A 21408-nucleotide genomic window follows, 5' to 3' on the forward strand; every position below is an offset into this window, starting at 1 on the left:
AGCATCTGTAGAGAGAAACAGTTAATATTTTGACTCTGATATGAGGAGTCACACTGAAATGGAAACTTTAACCTCATTTCTCACTCCACAGACACTGCCAGACCTGCTGAAGTTTTCCAGAGTTTTCAGGTTTTATTGCAGATCTCAGCACCTGCATTATTTTAAACAATTATAGTTTCATGATGCTAGGATTTCAATCCCAGTCTGGGTAAGGGGAAGTGTGTGTGTATTGGGTGGTACACACACTGCTATTTGTATGTGATTATCTGGGAGAGCAAATGGAGCTAGTTATTTTAAGTTAGTAACTAAAATATAAATCAGACACTGTTTAGCATGAGCTCTCACTCTTGTGGGCATATAGTCAGAGAGATGTACAGCACAGAAACAAACCCTTCAGTCCAACTTGTCCATGTTGACCAGATAAAATCAATTAATCTAGTCCCATTTGCCAGCATTTGGCCCATATCCCTCTTAAACCCTTTCTATTCATATCCACCCAGATGCCTTTTAAATGTTGTAATCGTAACCACCTCCTCCACTTCCAATGGCACCTCATTCTGTACTCACGCCACCCTCTGTGAAAATGTTGCCCCTTCGGCCCCTTTTTAATTCTTTCCCATCTTGCCTTGAACCTATGCCCTCTAGGTTTGGGCTTCCCTACTTTGGGGAAAAGGCCTTGACTATTTATCCTATCCATTCCCCCTCATGATTTTATAAACCTTTTTATAAGGTCGCCCCTCTGACGCGCCAGGGAAAACACCTCCATCGCTCTCCATAGCTCTCACCCTCCAACCCTGGCAACATTATTGTCCATCTTTTCTGAACCATGTGTGCTTTAATTTCTTTGGTTGATAAAATGGTAAGATGAGAAATGGAATGAGTTTTTCATTGTGTTGATCACTTTATTTATTTGATGAAATCAGTAAATGTACGGCTAAGTGTGTCTTTTGCTACTGAAATTACAGTGAAATGGTCCATATCACCATATCCACTCTTGGTTCATCTCCAGGGTTTGTATTGTACAAATGTATTCTAGAATGGCAGCATTTAGTACTCTAACAGGTATTGCTCCATTGGTAAGAATTTATTTTACTGATGGCTAATCTAAGAGTAATAGAGCAATTGAGGTTGTGCTTGCTTTTTTAAAACAAAAATTCATTAGACAAACTGTCATGTTGGCTGCTTTTCAATTGGTCAAAGACATCTACATTAAAATGTTTGCCTCAGATGTAGGTTGAACAGTGAATACACTTTAAAGACCATAAGAAACAGGAAAAGCAGTGGGCAATTGGCCCTTTTTGAGCCTGCTCTGCCTCTCAGTAGGATTGTGACTGATCTGATGTTTCTCAAATCCACTTCCTGTCCTTTCCCTGTAACCCTTGATTCCCCAACTGATCCAGAATATGTCTTAGCCTTAAATAAACACAAGGACTCTGCCCCCACAGCTGTCTGTGATAAGGAGTTCCAAAAAGAGACAACCCTGAGAAGAAATTTCTCTTCCTTTCAGTCTTAAATTGGTGCCCCTTTATTCTGAGACAGTGCCCTCCGACCCATGAGGGGAAACATCCTCTCAGCATTGACCCTGTCAAGGTCCTTAAGAATCTGATATGTTTTAAAGAGATCACCTCTCATTCTTTTGAACTTCAGTGAGTAGACTCCCAATCTCTTTAGCTTTTTCTAAAGACCTGTATCTCTGAGACCTTTTATATTAGCACTCAGAAGGTGACCATGAACACAATCAGTGCCACGCTGCTGTTGTGTCTCTGTCAGCTTGTAAATGGTTTACAATCAGAACATGGTTATGTTTCTGGTGAAGGTTGCTCCTGAATCTGCATCCACCATCTTGTGAAGACCGGGCTTTCTGGATCATTTGTATTTTGTTTTTTTTTTAAATCCTCCATGTAATCTCTGACTTGATGTGTAAAAATGAGACATCATTTCCAAATCATTGAACTGAATTGACTTCCTTTCTTTGTAGAGAGAGCACATTCTGTTGATCTTACAACATTGGGTTATACCAATCATTTTCCACGTTACATATACACAAGGGAATGAAAACAGCTGAGATTTTGAGATACCTATGAAATCTAAACGTGTATTATTCTGTCTTTTTAGACAGATGAGATCCTAGTAAATGTGAACCCAAATGATCTCGAGCGAGCCAGTGTCATTTCTGTTTAAAATAAATTAACAACAGAGGGGGAAAAAAAAACTGGAGGTGTTATATACTCAACCTGATGCTGTGGAAGAAAAATATTTTGTGGAGACATTCTTGTTGTGCTTGTTTTGCTTGTCTAGGCTAGCCTCGTTCTTACTCTATGGATTTCTCTTCCTGCTCCCTTGTGCACTCGCCCAGCTATTTGGCAAGTGGAGAAGAACATCTGTGTCCAAACATTTGTTGAACGGTGTATTATGCTCCTTCTCTGTGGAGTGCACCTGGTACCTGATCACAGTCTAGTTTGCTGTGGGATTCCCATTTTGCTTAAAGTAACTGTCCCTTAGTGTACCCTAAAGGAACTTCCCTCATTGGGGGATGCCATTGTGTTTATGCACTTTCCATGTTTTACTTATCATTACTTTTTTGATATAAAATAGCTGTTTTTAAACAGAACAGTTACATAACCCCTGCTAGGAATCATTAACTTAACGGAGAAGGATGTCTCAAACAATTAATTGGTGCAGTAGTACAATGAAATAAAACACTTGTCAGAAACAATCTCCTTTACTCTGTCCTCATGTTCCACAGCTCATGTTTCCTGTTCCACTTCTTTCCTCTCGCAGAACTGCTTCCCGTGTGTGTTGGTGAACAAGTGAGTTTGAATCTCTTGAGAGATCAAATGCTGAAGAGAGGTGTTCTCTCTCCACTGGAGGATGTGAAACATAATTAATTCTTCAGTAACAAGATATCTGACCTCACTGTGCCTGTGGATTTATCTAAACTGATCTTGAAGCTACAGATTGAGTCTTTGCATTCTGGAGATTCCAAACTGGCGTTTACTTATTTGCCAAAAATAATTTTTGTCTTCCTCACTTGTTTTTACAAAGCTGCCTCTGACCTTTTTAAAACTAATTGTATTGCCATCAATGCTCCAAGACCTCACTGCTCTCATCCTTCTGGTGCTCAGTGCAGTCAGCATTCTGGCTGACAATCATCTCAACACTGGCCCCCACCTTTTAAACCTTGGACATGGATGTGTTTTTGTTAGCAATCTTGGCACATGCATAACCTCCTCAATATCAGAGTTTTGTCTCCGGGAGGTACAGTCTGAAACTCCCTACCCAAAAGGGTGTTTGAATCAGAAACTCTGGTAAGATTTAAGTAGTATTTAGATATTTGTTTGTTCCAAAGCCTACAGAAGTATGGGCCAAGAGCTGGAAGATTGTGATTAGCGAAGTAGGATCTTTGATCAAAGTAGGCCAAATGCTTTCCTTTTATACAGAGTAACATGGCTACAAATGGTCAGATCAGCCATGATCTGGTTGCAGAGCAGACTTGATGGGCTGAATGGCCTTCTGCTCCTACATCTTGAGGCCTTTTATGCTGGATCTTGTTTTCCTCTTGCACCCAGTGCAGTGGAGTTAATACAGCAGCAAGAGAACTGGCACTCCATTGAAGGACACTTCCAAGGAACACTTATCCAAATCTCCCTTTCGTGCAATATGTTCATGGTCAGTCTTTCACTTTTTTGGTGGGGGGGGGATGTTGGGTAGGGTGATGGTGAGGTTTTACTCTGAAGTACACAGTTTGATATAAAAGTAATTTGGTGGCTGAAGGTCAGCCATGTTGACCTGGTAGCTGTATGGGCAACAGGCAGGAATGGCCAGCTGCCTTTCTGAAGATCATTGAATTGGCTAGCTACATTTGTGGAGTAATCTTTTGGCTTCATTGATACAATTTTTTTGTTTTTTGATTCTTTTTCATTTTAAACTGATTTTTCAAATTTGTGAATTATCAAGGTGGTATTGAAATGTATTTTCTGGATCATAGATTTATCCCCCTGGATTAGTTGTCCATAATATAACCATATTTCTTGATCCCTGAAATAAGATATGTTAATAGAAGTATTTCTGTCATTATAACTGTGTGGTCTTGAACAATTCACCACAATAGGTGGTGTAGTGAACAGTGAAGATGATCATCTGAGTACAACAGAACCTTGAATAGATGGGCTAATGGACTGAGGAGTGATGGGTGGAATTTAATTTTGGTAAGGCACACTAGGGCCTTACCATTAAATGTAAAAGTCCTGCCCTGGTGTGCCTTACAAAAATGCAGCACTTCACCACATTTATCTAAATTAAACTCCATCTGTCTTGCCAAACCAAGAGACCATGAGGTGCAGGTGTATAGTTCCTTGAACATGGAGTTGTGGGTAGACAGGGTGGTGAAGACGGCATTTAACACTGAGTATAAGAGTTGGGGTGTCACATTGCAGCCGTACAGGACATTGAGGTCACTTGAGAATACTGCATCCACTTCTGGTCACTCTTCTATATGAGGGATGTTGTTAAACTTGAGAGGGTGCCACAAAGACTCGTAAGGATGTTGCTGGGACTGGAGAGTTTGTTATACAGAGGCTGAACAGGCTGAGTCTGTTTTCCCTGGATCGTTTGAGACTGAGGGGTGACCTTGTAGGAGTTTATAAAATCATGAGCATGGATAGGGTAAATAGCTAAGATCTTTTTCGCAGGATTGGGGAGTCCAAAACCAGTGAGGGGGGAAAGTTTACTGTGAGAGGGGAAAGATTTAAAAATGACCTGAGGGGTAACTTGTTCATGCAGGGGGTGGTGTGTGTCTGGGGTGGTGTGTGTTTGGGATGGGTAATTACAATGTTCAAAAGGCATCTGTCTGGATATGTGAACAGGGACGGTTTAGTGTGATATGGGCCTAATGCTGGCAAATGGGACTAGGTCAGATTGGGGTGTCTGATCATGTGGACAAGTTGAACGGAAGGGTCTGTTTCTGTGCTGTGTGACTAACCAGTTAGCCTCGTGATTAGTCCAGTTGGTTAGGTGATTGGTTTGTGATGTCAACAGTGTAGGTTCAATGCCTGCACTGACTGAGGTTACCATGAAGGGTTCCCCTTCTCAACCTTTCTTGCCCGAGGCATGGTGACCCTCTGATTAAACACCAAACTCCAATGAGAGAGCAGCTCTGTGGTCTGTCAAGGTCATGGCAACTTTCAACTGTTCAAATTGAGGATAAATGGTAAACTCGGACAGTGTATGTTTACATTTGAAATAAACTCATTTTTTGAGAGCTTGGAGCCCCACCAGTAATGCTAGTTTAACCTTGATCTGAACATGATTCTCCACATTTAATAAATTAAAATGTAAGTCAACGAGGTTCTGGTACGGAGAACAAATTATCTTGGAAGATCTACAGAAATAGATTGCCGGGGAGCGTTGGTTTGTTTTAACAAAATATACATTTTATTGGAAGTAAACTATGATTAGGTTAGGATGATTTATGGAGAATCTATTTGACAATGGAAAGAAACACAGCTGCTTTACTTTCAGTATCAAAATCCAAATCTTATCAATACCTGTAGATATTTAAAACTTCCTATTCCAGCTGTGTCAAGACTAAAGCATGAATTATATATGTATATTTTATATTTGCAAAGTCATTGGCATTGTAATACTGAGTACGGTAGAATTGAATGACACATGGAGAAAAGAGACAAGATGATTTCCTACACTCATGAAAATTTGCCCCATTCTAAATTGGGCAATATCAGTAAGAAAACAGAAATCAATGTTTCTGATCTAAAATTGTGTGGGAGAACAAAGTTTTTTTTAAAGTTTTTCCTGGATGTTGAACTTTGGCAAGGCCAATATTTAATGTCCATCCTAATAGCTTTTGCAAAGCTGGTGGTGAGCTAACTTGATCCATCTGGTGCTGTTAAGGCGGGAGCTGCAGAATGTTTTGACCCAGTAACAGAGGGACTACAATACATTGTCAAGTCGGAGTAGTGTGTGAAGTGTGGGTTGTGGTATTGCCACGTGTCTGCTATCCATAATCTTCCACATGGCCAAGATTGTGAATTTGGGAAGGCTCATAACCAGTTATCTTTTGTTCAAATGCATGTCTATTGAAAGTGAACTCTCATCAGTGAATGCTGTGGGGGTAATTGCAGAAACTGTAACTTTAGGCCATTGCATCCACTGGTATTTCTAGTCATCTTGTTGCTAAACTAGGAATTCAGAGGCCAGATAATCTGGGTTTGAATCCCACCACAACAGATGGGTGGAATTTGAATTTAGTATTTTAAAAATCTGACATTAAAAGAATAAGACGATTGAAACCATTGTCAGTTATCCCAAGCTGACCTGATTCACTGATACTCTTTAAGAAAGGAAATTGTTGTGACGTGAGACTCCAGACCCATTGCAATGTGGTTGCTTCTGGGCAATTTGCAATGGTCAATAAATGCTGGCCCAGTGGTTGACGCCCACATGCTGTGACAGAATAATCTGCTACCCTTGCCCTTCTGGATGCTAGAGGTCATGGGTTTGGAAAGTGCTATTGAAGGAGCCTTTGTGAGCAACCAAGAAGTTGTTGTTTGAGATTTACAGAAAAGGTCCTTCAGCTGGTCAAGTCTATGGTGGTCAAAAATAAGCACCTAGCTATTCTCATTCCATTTTCCAGCCTAGTATGCTTTGACATCACAATCACACATCTAAATATTTCTTAAATGAGGGTTTCTGCTTCCCCCACCCTTCCAGGCAGAGTTCTAGATTCCCACCATATTCCAGGTGAGAGGGATTTTCCTCCCATCTCCTCTGGACCTCCTACCCCTTCCATCAGTCTGTGTGAGCCCTAGTTATCACTCCATTAAGAGGAAAAGTTCCTTCCTGTCCACCCTATCCATGTTCCTCCTCATTTTGTCCATCTCAATCATGTCCCCCCCCCCCCCCCCCTCAATCTCCTCTGCTCAAAGGAAAACAGCCCTAGTCTGTCCAGTCCCTTTTATCATTAATATTCTCCAGCCCAAACAACAGGGAAGAATGAGTTTCCATTGGTTGAGTGAGCTGCTGCATCCTTGATGGTTTCAATCTCCTGGAATGCATTTGGAGCAAGTGGAGAGTGTTCCTTCCTTGTGTATTTGTAAATGGTGGGCAAACATGGAATCGGGGGAAGAAAGCTGTAGATTACAACAAGTAGTCAGTATCCCACTATTAATATTCCAATGGAAAATCTCCCACTGTAGTCCTCCACCTGTCGCCACTACCCCTCTTGTCCAGCCCCTGCCCTACCCTGACAAATTCGGCCTGCAAATATAGGTGTGTTTATCCCCATTCAGGACTTCCATCAGAATGGAGTGTAATCAATCTGGAATTAAAAACTAATGTAGTTATCATGGCTCCAGATTGGTTGTTCTCAAAAACCCATCTAGTTCACGAATGTCCTTCTCTGGAAGGAAATCTGTTGAAAGTCTGGAGTCTCGTACACTGGCCAGACTCTGAGGAAGACAATATGGTTTACTCTTAACTGTCCTCTGATGGAGCTTAGGAATCCATTCGGGTCAAGGGCAGTTAGGGACGGGAAACAAATGCCCCCCCCCCCAATGACACCTTGTTCTCCAGAAAACCATAAGGAGAGAAAGAAATGAAAAGTTAATGTTGAGACTGAACTGCAAAATGTTAATGGTAAGATGGTTTGCTGACCTTTGGGACAGTTCGGGAGGGCAGAGGTCATGGTAAATCAACAAAAAGCAGGGAGCTTGGGGTCATGGATGTGGACGTCTGAAGTTTAACTAATCAGATTCACTTTGTTTTGAATCATTTGTTTTCTTTACAAATTTTTAATTTTGCCATAGAGAGAATCTTCCCCTTAAATTCCAGGGAGGCAGCATGGATGTTGGATACAGAGTCTTACTTTGCTGAATACACATGTATGCTTGAGCCAAGGCAGTAATATTATTTTGATTCTGTTACAGTCACATAGTCAGAAATAGAATGTCACATCAGGTATTCCAAGTGCTTTTCCCCAGGAGACTCTGCTACATATCGCAGAGGTTATGTCAAGACTAGCTTACAAAAGATAATGGACTGTTAGCAAAACAAAAGATTTTAATTGATGATCTTAGCAGAAAGCTTGACTGGCATAGTGTAACAATTGCTAAATATTATCAAAGTTGCGCTTTGACTATTTATAAAAGAATTAAACAATGAGTGCACTTTTTATACAGAGACTTTTTGACCAGTTGGTTGTTTACAGCTGCATTTTGAGGTGCAGAGACATAGGAATTCCTCAAGAAAAATGAAGTATTGAGGTACATCTCAATCATCAACCATCTGATCATTGGATACTGCAATAACAATTGTGGTGCTGACGAAACAAGAAATCTGTCTCCATGAGTTAGTGTGTGACAGATCTAGACAAGTTGAGGGATTCCTATCTGTAGCCAAGTGTTTTAGAAACGATCATCCAAAGGCAACTGTTTCCCTCTAGAAAGGCAATGTTATTCTTCATATTACTGGAGCTGCACCCATCCAGGCAAATGGTAAGTACTCCATTACACATCTGATTTGTGCCTTGTAGATGGTGGACAGGCTTTAGAGAGTCAGGAGGTGAGGTACTCACTGCAGGATTCCTCTGATCAGGTCTTGTTGTCATAATTTAAATGTGGCCAGCTCCATTCTGTTTCTGGTCAATGGGGATGTCCAGGATGTTGCTAATGGGATGATTCAGTGGTCATTCCACTGAATTTTCAAGGGGAAACTGTCCATAATAGTTGATAATATGTATGCAACAGTCTGTAATATGGATAGTTTTCCACATAGTCAGATAGTTACTTATGTTGTAGTTGTACTGGACCAGCTTGGCTAGGGATGGAGTAAGTTCTGGAGCATGAGCTTCAACACTATTGCCAGAATGTGGTCAGGACTCCCAGCCTTTGTAATATCCAGTGCCTTCAGGCATTTCTTGGTATGTGTGAGAATCAAATTGGCTGAAGACTGGTCTCTGCAGTGCTGGGGACCTCTGGAGGAGGCCAAGATGAATCATCTGCTTGGTACCTCTGGCTGAGTTTGGACACATATACTTGAGACCTTTGCTCTGATATGCTGGATGGTGTTGAAGTCCTCAGAGATAACAGCTGGAAGTATGGGTTCTTTGCAAAAAACCTTCTGAAAACTTGTGTAGAAATTTGCTGTATCTTGATGAACGAATCCAGATATTTCCAATTGGGTGTAAATTTTTTGGAATAATGCAAGTGATTGAACATTCTCCACTGGAGTAGAGATTCAGGATGTGGGAGTAAACAGCCGAAGGTCATGGAGAACGTGGGATCTGAAGCTCATTTTGTATTCAAATCTGATGCTCAGGTTGTGTAAAGTCTGGTTCAGCATCAGACGTTTTCTCGAGCCATTGTAGGGGATGGTGGCTGGGAAACTGAATTTCAAAGAGGACCATAAGCAGCGGCTCTGACCTTCATCTCAATATACTGTTACACTTCTAACATGTTTAATTCCTTCATCTGAAAAGGATTCAAATGCCATGAAACTAGTTCCAAAAGCGCTCTCCACTTTTTACCGAAAAGCCTGCAGTAAAACAATGGAGAGGACAAAGTTATTTTAAATGTATCTATACAAAAACTGTTTTCAGTTTATTAAACAATCTATTGTTTTTAATTTATTTCTGAGACAGGCAGTGTTTTAACAGAGTACTATTTTGCTTCCAGCTGCCATGTTTATGGAACACTGGAAAAGATGCCAAATGAGGCTCATCTCCAAATGGGATCTGTCTGGGTTTGAAGAAGATGAGGTTAGCCTTCAAAATTTGTTTTCTGAAATTTCTAAATTTATATAAAGTAAACTATCTTTTATCACTGTTTTTTACAGTTTAATAACTCTTGTTTCTTCTTCTGTTGCTGACGGCTTGAAGGAACGATTAAAGGTTGGAACTTTTTAAAATTAAATACTGTACACCTTTTAAAGCTTTGCCTAACTAAGCTTCTGAGTAATTCTTGTATGGGGTGGGCAGGAATATAATGTCATGTGTTTTGAAACTTTAGTGCTTTTGCTGTCCTTCCTATGTGTTCCATTGTAGGCAGAAAATGGTCATTTGGTAATCGCTAACAATTATTTTAATGTTGGGATCTTTCGCCTTCGGGTTGGAAGGATTTTTCTTGTCATCCACTCAGTTATTTCAGTTGGGTAACTTTAGAATTTCAATTATGATGAAACAGAGTGCAGCAATGTTCACTTACTTTAGAAACTGGGAGTCTGATTTTAATTGTTAGTAGTTTGAACATAATGTTACAGCTCAGTACAGGCCCTTTGGTCCCCGATTTTGCGTCGACCTATGAAACTAATCTGAAACCCATCTATCCTACACTATTCCATTCTCCTCCATATGCCGATCCAGTGACCATTTAAATGCCTGTAAAGTTGGCAAGTCTACAACTGTTGCAGGCGGTGTGTTCCACGCCCCTACTTCTATCTGAGTAAGAAAACTACCTATGATATGGGGCGGCATGATGGCACAGTGGTTATCACTGCTGCCTCACAGCGCCAGGGACCCGGATTCAATTCCCACACTGTCTGTGTGGAGTTTGCACATTCTCCCTGTGTCTGGGTGGGTTTCCTCCGGGTGCTCCAGTTTCCTTCCACAGTCCAAAGATGTGCAGGTTAGATGAATTGGCCATGCTAAATTGCTCATAGTGTTAGGTGCATTAGTCAGGGGTGAATGTGGGGGAAAGGGTCTGGGTGGATTATTCTTCAGAGGGTCGGTGTGGACTTGTTGGGCCGAAGAGCCTGTTTCCACACTGTAGGGAATCTAATCTAATATCTGTCTCACATCTATCACCCCACAATTGAAGTCTGTTTTCCCCCCCCATGCTAGCCATCACCATCCCAGGAAAAAGGCCCTCCCTGTCCACCCTATCTAACTCTCTGATTATCTTATGTCTCAATTAAGTCAGCTCTCAACCTTCTCTCTAACGAAAACCGCCTCCAGTCCCTCAGCCTTTCCTCCATAAGACCTTCCCTCTATGTCAGGCAACATCTTAGTACAAATTCTCTGAACCCTTTTCAAAACTTCCACATCCTTCCTATAATGCGGTGACCAGAACTGTGTGCAATACTCCAAGTGCAGCCGCACCAGAGTTTTGTGCAGCTACAGTATGACTTTGTGGCTCTGAAACTCTATCCTTCTACTAATAAAAGTTAACACATCATATGCCCCCTTATTAACCTGGGTGGCAACTTTCAAGGATCTATGCATGTGGACACTGAGATCCCACTGCTCATCCACACTACCAAGCATTTTACCATTAGCCCAGTACTCTGCATTCCTGTTACTCCTTCCAAAGTGAATCACCTCACACTTGTCCGCATTAAACTCCATTTGCCACCTCTCAGCCCAGCTCTGCAGCTTTTCTATGTGTCTCTGTAACCTACAACATCCTTTGTCACTATCCACGGCTCCACTGACCTTAGTGTTGTCTGCAAATTTACTAACCCACCTTCTACGCCCTCATCCGGGTCGCTTATAAAAACGACAAACAGCAGTGGACCCAAAACCGATCCTTGTGGTACACCACTGGTAACTGAACTCCAGGATGAACATTTCCCATCAACCACCACCCTGTCTTTCAGCTAGCCAATTTTTGATCCAAACTGCCAAATCACCCTCAATCCCATGCCTCTGTATTTTGCGCAATAGCCTACCGTGGGGAACCTGATCAAAGCCTTAATGAAGTCCATACATATCAACAACCTCATCCACCTGTCTGGTCACCTTCTCAAAGAACTCAATAAGGTTTGTGAGGCACAACCTACACTTCACAAAACTGTTGACTATCCCTAATCAACTTATTCCTAATGAGATGATTATAAATCCTATATATATATATATATATATATATATATACACTTCACCTACAATCAAAGTAAGGCTCACTGGTCTATAATTACCAGGGTTGTCCTGACTCTCCTCCTTGAACAGGGGAATCATTTTGCTATCCTCCAGTCTTCTGGCACTATTCCTGTATACAATGATGACAAAGATCAAAGCCAAAGGCTCGGCAATCTCCTCCCTGGCTTTCCAGTGAATCCTCAGATAAATTCTATCCAGCCCAGAGGTTTATCTATTTTCACACTTTCTAACACCACCTCCTTCTGAACCTCAATTCCATCTCATCTAGTAGTCTGTTTCTCAGTATTCTCTCGACAACATTGTCGCCTTAAAGTGTGAATACTGGCGAAAAATATTCATTTAGCGCTTCCCCTATCTCCTGTTCCACCACACACAACTTCCCATTACTGTCCTTGATCAGCCCTAATCTTACTTTAGTCTGTCTTTTATTCCTGACATACCTATAGAAAGCTTTGAGGTTTTCCCTGATCCTACCTACCAAAGACTTCTCATGTCCCCTCCTGGCTCTTGGCTCTCTCTTTAGGTATTTCCTGCCTAACATGTTACTCTCCAGCACCCGAACTGAGCCTTCATGTCTCATTCTAACATAAGTCGCCTTCTTCCTCTTGACAAGAGATTCAACTTCCTTAGTAAACCACAGTTCCCTCACTCAACCACTTCCTCCCTGCCTCACAGGTACGTACTTATCAAGGACATGCAGTAGCTGTTCTTTGAACAGGTTCCACATCTCAATCCAAAAGAGAAAATGCTGGAAAATCTCAGCACGTTTGGCAGCATCTGTAAGGAGAGAAAAGAGCTGATGTTTAGAGTCTAACTGATCCTTTGTCAAAGCTTAAAAAAAAGGGAGAAATAAGGAGGTATTTATACTAGGCTGAGAGAAGGGCTCCAGAAGCAAAGGTAGCAATAAAGAGGTGATAATGACAGAGTGCATAGAGAGATTATAGGGAGATTAGGAACTGTGAATGACCAAGGCTGAAGCCAGTGCTGTGAGACAAAATATGTGGGGGGAATGGGTGAAACAGATACGAAATAAAAAGCAGGGGAGAAGGGTAGCAAAGGGGGAAGAGGAGAGGAAAAAGAGTGGGGAGCGAGAGAAAGAGAGACCATCAAGAAATAAGAGGTGCAGAACAGTGAAAAAAAATTTTAAAATGGAAAAATAAAATAAATGAAATAAAATTATGGAGCAGAATGAAAACTGAGGGGTCGAGATGAGATAATCATCTGAAGTTGTTGAAGTCAATGTTAAGACCGGCAGGCTGTAACGTGCCTAGTCAGAAGATGAGTTGCTGTTCCTCCAGTTTGCGTTAGGTGGGCAATAACATAACTGGTTGAAAATAACTGAAATGTTTAGGTGAGTATTTAGGGTGAAGCAGTAACTGGTGGGATGGGGATGGGGGGAGCTTTCATCTCCTGTCTGTGTCCTGTCTGTTGCCTCTAGTGTCCAGTTGGGTGTCTGCACTGTCAATATCAGATCAGCAACAGCCAAATAAAGCTGTCTGCAACGAGAACTTTTCCCCAGACATTGTCTCTCCCGTAAATTTGTTCTCCATTATGAACTTGCCATATGGTCCATGACTAGAGGTTGAATTACATTTGCCTCAACAATAGCTTATTAATAGATTCCTGAAAGAATTACTGCTAGCAGTGAGATGCCTGTGTTTTTCAGTGAGAAAAGGGCAAATAAAACTCAGCCGGAGCCTTCAGTAAGTGGCATTTATTGACTATAGAGTAGAGGCAAATGTGTTGAGCATCATCAAATGAAACAGTGGCTTCAACTCATTTTGAGGAGTTTTTGAAAATGTTTGCTTCCGTTTATGTAAAGCATGAGTCATTCCCTGTTCCTTGACACACACACGCACAGGCAATCCAAAGTTGGTGAGGTTTAATAAAAGAAACAATTTTTTGCTTATGCATCCAAATATAATTTGAGCTCCCAATGATTGTAATAGATGATGTAATAGATTATGGGTATTCAATGTCTGGAAAGGTTTAAAGAAGACAAATTAATATATTTTCAATTGCTTTTTCTTAATTTGTAAATGCCAAGATTTTTGGTTCTCTTTTTCTCTTTGGAAACACATAGGATCATCCACGACCTGAATATGAGGCCAAGGTTCTGAGTAAAGTTTTGAAGAAAGAACTCGAAAAGAAGGAAGAGGTATGAATGAACTTTCTAACGAGTAAGCTTTGCATTTTCTCTTTAGACTTGGTAAAATGTTTGGCAGTTTCCAAGTAGACCTTTGTACAGAATTTTTGTGTATGCAACTTTAATTGATTTGCGTATCTTTCCAAGAAAAATGATAGTTACTCTAGTTGTCTGTTGATCATGAGTGCCTTTATTAAAATGCTTGATATTCATGGATTGTTTAATATAGTCTATTGCAACAATGTCAGTTTACATCTAAGATTAGAGTTTGAATTCTATCCAGTGTATTGAGCCTTCTCCCTGTGCAATTGGAAGCACAGCCCAGTATGAGACTGATGCTGCCTATTGTGATTGCTGGGAGATGTCTTGTCAAAAGCTGGTTAAATAAAGGAGAAAAATCTACTCTTTTTACACTTGGGAGTCTTTGAGTCGAGGATAATATACATTGTCGGATGAAAGTGGATGGAGTTTCACTGTTGTTTGGCACATTCTCAACATGTCCTGAATGAGTTTGATGCTAAAGCTGTTTTAAAATGGATTTCACTATGTTGAGCCCAGGAGGAAAGTTTACCCCCTTTCACTCTCCTCCAAAAGAGAATCAATAAGTTAAATAACTTGGTTTTGGATCCCGATGTAGTCTGTGATGCTGTGTGACTGAATGTAATCCTTCCTATGTGGTCCTTTTCTCTGCCTGAACTCAGAAGTCATCGGAACCAGTGGAAGAACAGCCAAACAAATGGAAAAACCGAGTTTGGTCTGCCATGGCCGGGGTGAAATTGGTACAAGTTGAAAATAAAACTGCTTATTCTTTTCTCTCAAGTTTGTTCAGAAAGACATGGGCCAAGCTTATTTACTTCAAAGCTATTTTTCGTTGTAGTAAAGTATACGTCTAATGTCAGCTCCTATTTCAACTCCATACCACAATACAATTAGAGCAAATAACTATTTGAGGTTCAGTTCACTGTCAGGAAATAGAATCAATGAAGAAAATAGTTTTCATTGTTTAGGACGTTGGTTTAAAGTGCTTCCTTTTAGGATTACCAACATCCACTAGGGGTCATTGGTTTGGCTTATCTTTCTGACCCACCACAAAGGTCCCATTCATAACTGAGCTCCATTAATTAAGGTGAAATGACTGTTCCACAAATGAATTAGTGATTTATTTAAACCAAAAAATGATCTAAATTTTGAAGGAGTATAATCCTATTTGCAGTGCCAGTCTTTCTCAACAAGCTATACGTTTCCAAAGCTTTTTCACATTGTATCTGATAGTTGGTAATATTAGAATGGCTGTGCATGTGAGTGATTGTGTAGACACGTTTTTAATTCAGTTTTGTTCCAAGTCACCTTGGTTTGGTTGCCACTGTGCATGTCCTAGTGACCTTTGTGCACCATGTGATGTATTTTGTGACGCATGACTAGTACTGTAGTAGCTTCATGTGTTGTCGTTACTCAGGGGCTTACATGTGCTAAGCTTCCCATTTTGATGTTTGTCCTCATTGATATCATGTATTAGTCATGTCAAAAAGCTTGAATTTGCATCTACCTGATAAGGCCTCTAAACAATACTGATGTCCAATAAATACTTTTAATGGAAAAAGTGACAATATGGCTGTCCCGTGAATTAAACGGAAAGTGAACTGGCAGCAATCTCTTCTAAAATCGTGAAGAGCTGAACGTGCGAAGCAACTTCATTCAATCATATAATTCACTACTTAAATTTGACATTCATACTTCAGAGTCATCAGAAAGAGGGGTAACTTGTCTTTGTTTGGATGTTTATATGAAGTACTGATACCATCTTCATGTCTCTCTCTGCACGCACTTATGAATTTACAAAAAGGTTGATAGTAAAGGTGAAGGGATATATGGGGTATTTTGGACTGAAGAATGAAGCCGTTAAATGCTGGATAAGAATCTAATTGAGATGAGTGAGATTACAGATGCTCAAATCACAAATTGATACTCTTTAATAAGATCATAAAAACCAATGTGATGTTGGAGTTCATTTAAGGAAGGCTAACAGGGAAGTTATGTTAGACTTATGTGGAATCTTGACCAGACCACCGTTGGAGAATTATAAAAACTACTGGTCTCCATATTCTTAAAGCTATATGAAGGCCCTGGAGAATGTGCTGAAGAAATTACAGGCTCGTTCTGAAATTTGGACATTGCAAATATCAGGATTAACGGTCTGTATCTGTTTTCTCCCAAAGCTAACAGATGAGTAAGCAGAAGTTTTGGGGATTTTTTTTTGGTTGGCAGTAATTTTGTTTTGCCTGAAGTGGAAAAATGTTTAGGTATAAATCTAACTATAATCAAATAGGGTATTCAGGAGAAATGGTTTTAAAGAATGGTGAGAATATAAAATATCTTGCTAAAATAAATCACAGGAACCAATCAGGAGTGTGATGGAATACTTTCCACTTGACTGGATGGATGCAGCTCCAACAATATTAGAGGTTCAACACCAGCCAGGACAAAGCAGCCCATTTGTTTGACACCACATTGACAAGCATCCATTTCTTCCCCCCCCCCTCCATTGATGCTCAGTAGCATCAGTGCATACCATCTACAAGATAAACTGCAGAAATTCAACTTTGACATTACCATCCAAACTTGTGACCCCTGCCACCTTGAAGCACAAGGGCAGCAGATGTGTGAGAATGCTTGTTAAACACCTGACCACTAACATATTGGTTAGACAAAAGCTAACCATACCTTCCTAGTCAGATTTAGTTCCAGTTCCACTCCATGAACATCAGCAACCCTGGTTATAAATGTTATTGAATCAGAATGATGAGATGTTCTGAATCCTAGCTCACAAGTAGATACATTATCACTGCATAGGAAGAACCTTTCCACTGTGGGTTACAGGTGGGTGACAAGTATCTGTCCAAATATCCCTTAACTCGCCTAGAACCATTACCTGCTGTCTAGTTATATTTGGTCTTGAGCATTCTAGACCCATCCGGTCAGATTTCATGTCGCCTGTGGGTTCCTGGCCAAGCTGCTCACCACCCTGGCATGGAACTATCGCTATTCCTTCATTGAGTCAAAATCCTGGGAACTCTGTCCCTAGCAGCACTGGACATGTCAGGAATGACAGAGTTTCATGAAGGTAACTCATCACTATCGTCTCCAGGGTAATTAAGTTTCAACAATGCATTGGCCCAGTCAGCAATGCCCACATTAAGTGAATGATGCATTTAAAAACATTATACAGCTTTGTATTCTTCTTTTCTTTTTATCTGAACTACCCTTCACTTGTACATTTTAAGTTAAAAGTCTCGCAATGCCGGGTGATAGTCAAACAGGTTTATTTGGAAGCACTAGCTTTCCAGGTACTGCCTCTTCAGGTGGTTGTGGAGCATAAGATCGTAAGACACGTAATTTAGAGCAAAAGTTTAGTGTGCTGCAACTGAAATTATATATTGAAAAAGACCTGGATTGTTTAAGTGTCTCATCTTTTAGAATGACCATGTTGGTTCCAGTTCTTTCAGATATAATTCCCAGAACTTTTTTTAAAAAAAAGTTACATTCTCAAGTGAACTTTATCTGCGCTGACATGCTCCCTATTGTTAATGTATTGAAGGTGTGAGGTGCCCTGTGAGAGATTCTGTGCCCCAATATTCAGACTGATTCTAATCTAAAAAAGGATTTACAGAATCTTACATGTGTTCATGCATTTTTTGAGCAAAATGTTATTCTGCAAGTACAAATTCAACCCACAAACCCCCCTGTGTGTTTGTGGGGGTTGGGGGGGGTGGGGTGGGGCGCTGGTAGATAGCGGTGTGAGTATCTGTGAGAGAGTATAACCAGTATAAGTCTGAGAAGGTGCATGTTTGGGTGAGTGTGGGGTGATGTGTGAGCGTACAAGTGGGAGCTGGTGTATCAGCAATTAGCCATTGTTTAGTTTACAGGATTAGTGACGTGAAGCAATTTGTAACATCCAGTTCTCCAGCTTCCTAAACTTGTTAAATGACAGTTCGTGTGACTATCAGCTGATGCTTCAAACTTTCACCTTTGTAACTGTCCACTTTTCAAAATTAATTTCATCATGTATAGATATGAAAGGTATAATCCTGACTAAAACTTTGTAGAATAACTTTGGATTTTTAATTATTGGAAGAAACTGTGAATCTGGTTGGAAGTCGACAGCTAACTTTGAGCTCTGTCCTTGTATTTTTTATAACAATAACATAGGCCTTCTAAGAAACTTCCATTTTCTATAGTATTCTAATATCATTGTTTATAAAAATGAACTGCATGGAAGCTGGCTGATTTGTCTGCAGTTGGTGTTGTTCTGGGCGCAATGACCAATAATTTCAAATACTTGCCAACAATCCATTTCAGACTGAAACAGTGGCAGTGTCCAATCACCATTATCTACCAATGGGGAGAAAGATAACATTTAGCTGAAGAAACATTTGGTCTAACCAAGGCTAAATACCTTGCACGCTATTTGATCATACTTCAAGGTTGGGAGGCTGAGAGAGGAGAAAGAGCAGAGGTCCTTCATTGTTCACCTGCAGGATGTTTTTCACCAGTAGGTGGGAGGGGAAGTAAATCCCCAGGTACTCAGGTGATGAGGTTACAGAAGGCGGGAGAGAAAACACTGCAGGACGTGCTGGAGCTCATTGATGCTGCATTGACACTCTGTCAATGAGACAGCAGATACGCATACATCCAATCTGATGAAAGTACAGGTTTTCAGATATTTTCTAGTCCATAGTGCAAGGACATTTTACTGTCTTTTAGCGCAAACAATGTTCAACAGACACAAAATCTAAGAAGCAATTACTTTCTACAACTGTCCACCAAAATGTTGCAGACCTCGCTATAAAGAAGGTCTCTGCCATTTGGCAGTGTTCTTTTCATGGTGCAGACAGGACTTTGTAATGAAACATTTCTCTTGCCATTGGAAGAATATGCTAGAGCAGGAATGAATTTTTTTTAAAGGCAAAATTTCATGATCGTTAACATCAGCTTTTACTTCAGAGTTTTGAGCATCAGACTCCTCCTGCAGCACACTAAAACGTACCATGGTGAAGTGAAATGTCTGGATCAAGGGGTGTGCACACAGGGGGCAGATGAAGCAGGGGCGAGAGACTCCTGTAAAACACAAACTCCAGTGCAGACTAGTTAACTTGTTTCTGTGCTTCCGATTCTTTGTCATCTGTTCCACCCTTGACTTTTTAAGAAGTTGTTTAGAATGTTACAGTTAAAAGAAAGTATTATTAAAACACAGGCGTATGAGCTGCCAACTGGTAGTGTCAGTGAATAGGAGAATATGTTCAAGCCTAGATCGAACAATCAAGTGGAAAGGCCATTTATGTGGTGCAGGAGTCAATTGTATCAAAGTGTCAACCTTAACTCAATAATATCAGGATGAAATCTGATGGATTTCACAATTCCAATCAGACTGATTTTTCAGTAGAAGCTCCTGGCACCTTTTTTGAGCTGAAACATAGCCTTGAGAGATTAACTCCTTTTTTTTAAACTGGTTCTGTTTTGTGTTTAGACTGAAAAGGAGAAGCTGACTTGGAGGGATCGCACCCCAGCTTACGTCACCAATATCGTCTCTGTTCTATTTATGGTATGAATAGGAGTAGATATTTTACAAGCCTTGCTTTTCTATTTTATATAACATTAATTAATTGACACCTTGTAACATGCACGTTTATGTAGCACCAAACTGAATTAGTCAAGAATTATGCAGCACAGCTGGAGGCCATTTGGTCCATTGTACTTTTTTTAAGAGCTATCCAATTCATCCCACTCCCTTTTTTCCCTATGGCCATGCAAGTTTTTTTTCCCCTTTTCAAGTATTATTCAATTTCCTTTTGAAAGTTGCTCTTGAATCTGCCTTCACCAGTCTTCTACCAGATCATTATGGTTCACTGCTCAGATAATCATGTTCCTCTCGTTTTACTCTGTATTGACAATTTATCTTAAAGCTGTGTCCTTCAATTACTGGCCCTTTACCAGTGAAAATGCTCTCTGTTTCACACTACCTGAGCCCTCCATTTTAACTAAATGACTTGGGCTTCAACGCACAGGTGCAGCAATAAATACTTTTAAAAACTTAACATTGCAATACTTCAATTGGACATTTCTTCATTCTAATTCTGCTGTAAAAAGCACACGCAAAAATGAGAATTAAAACTGACTCCAGAGCTAATGAGGATAAGTATTGAGGAAATGTTAGAATACCACAACAATTTGAAATGAAATTGGAAATTCCTCATTAATAACTTTTTTTAAAAGTAGCTGCACCTGGCCACATCCTGCTAAACTCTTCGCTTTCCAACTCAGGATCATCTTTAAAGTTCTCATTGCCACCTTAAAGCTCCAATGCCACCTTTACTCATCAGTTTCCTGTGATCAATTCTAATCCTCACTGATTATCCAACACCCTGTAAAATACTCCGATATCTTTGGGCACTATCTAACTGCAACTTGTTCAGCTGCTCACTTAGCCAACAATAAATACAGCAATTATCATTCTATGATTGAGAATACATTTAAGTTTTAATAAACTTTGTTACTACATGCTTTTATCACTTAATTTTTTCAAAAAAACTTTTAATTTTTAAAATTTCTCTTTGAGGCACAAAAGCTCTGGATTGTTAATTAAGATTATCTGCCTTCTCCAGATTGGCCTGACATTTGCGATAGTCTTTGGAGTGATCCTGTACAGAATCTCCATTGCAGCAGCTATGGCTGTGAGCCCTGACCCTTATGCCAGAAACAATGTCAGGGTCATTGTCACGGCTACTGCAGTTATCATCAATTTGGTGGTTATTCTCATTTTGGATGAAGTCTATGGCTCCATTGCCAGATGGCTGACAGTAATTGGTAAGGACAAGCTCTCGATGTTACCTTTCATTACCACTCACTTTACCTCGTGTTACCGAAATGTTTTAGTTTTTAATGCACACAAATGGAATTGAGTAATTCCTAAGCTCTATTTAGAAGCACGTAGGTTTATAGAGTACAAGACTGTTCAGCTCGGTGCACTAGTTCATTTGCTAAATCAAATCAATTGGATTCCTCTTGCCCCAATGCTCATATTATCTACAAATAAATAGCCTTTATTTGGGTGGCTCAGTGGTGAGCACTGCTGCCACACAGTACCAAGAACCAGGATTCTATTCACCCCTCAGGTGACTGTGTGTAGTTTGCACATTCTCCCCGTTTCTGTGTGAGTTTCCTCCGGGTGCTCTGGTTTCCCCTCTCAATCCAAAAACGTGCAAGTTAGGGTGGATTGGCCATGCTAAATTGCCCATAGTGTTGGGACTACATGGACTAACCGTGGGAAATGCAGGGTTATAGGGATATGCTATGGAGATGGATCTGCATGGGATGCCCT

The 21408-nt window shown here is 40.4% G+C and overlaps 1 protein-coding gene across 3 annotated transcripts in view; it reads left to right on the plus strand.

Annotated features, from left to right (window-relative positions):
• ano1a (anoctamin 1, calcium activated chloride channel a) overlaps positions 1 to 21408 on the plus strand; it is a 214552-nt gene that overhangs the window by 125846 nt on the left and 67298 nt on the right. For 2 of the 3 annotated variants that reach the window (XM_072592818.1, XM_072592819.1), the window contains 5 exons: positions 9690 to 9772; positions 13971 to 14045; positions 14735 to 14812; positions 19558 to 19632; positions 20693 to 20894. In XM_072592818.1, the coding sequence (XP_072448919.1) occupies positions 9690 to 9772; positions 13971 to 14045; positions 14735 to 14812; positions 19558 to 19632; positions 20693 to 20894 (513 nt within the window). The remainder of the gene's footprint in view (positions 1 to 9689; positions 9773 to 13970; positions 14046 to 14734; positions 14813 to 19557; positions 19633 to 20692; positions 20895 to 21408) is intronic. The other variant, XM_072592821.1, reaches the window with a different exon arrangement.

This window comes from Chiloscyllium punctatum, chromosome 22 (genome assembly GCF_047496795.1).
Source record: "Chiloscyllium punctatum isolate Juve2018m chromosome 22, sChiPun1.3, whole genome shotgun sequence".
Taxonomy (NCBI): domain Eukaryota; kingdom Metazoa; phylum Chordata; class Chondrichthyes; order Orectolobiformes; family Hemiscylliidae; genus Chiloscyllium; species Chiloscyllium punctatum.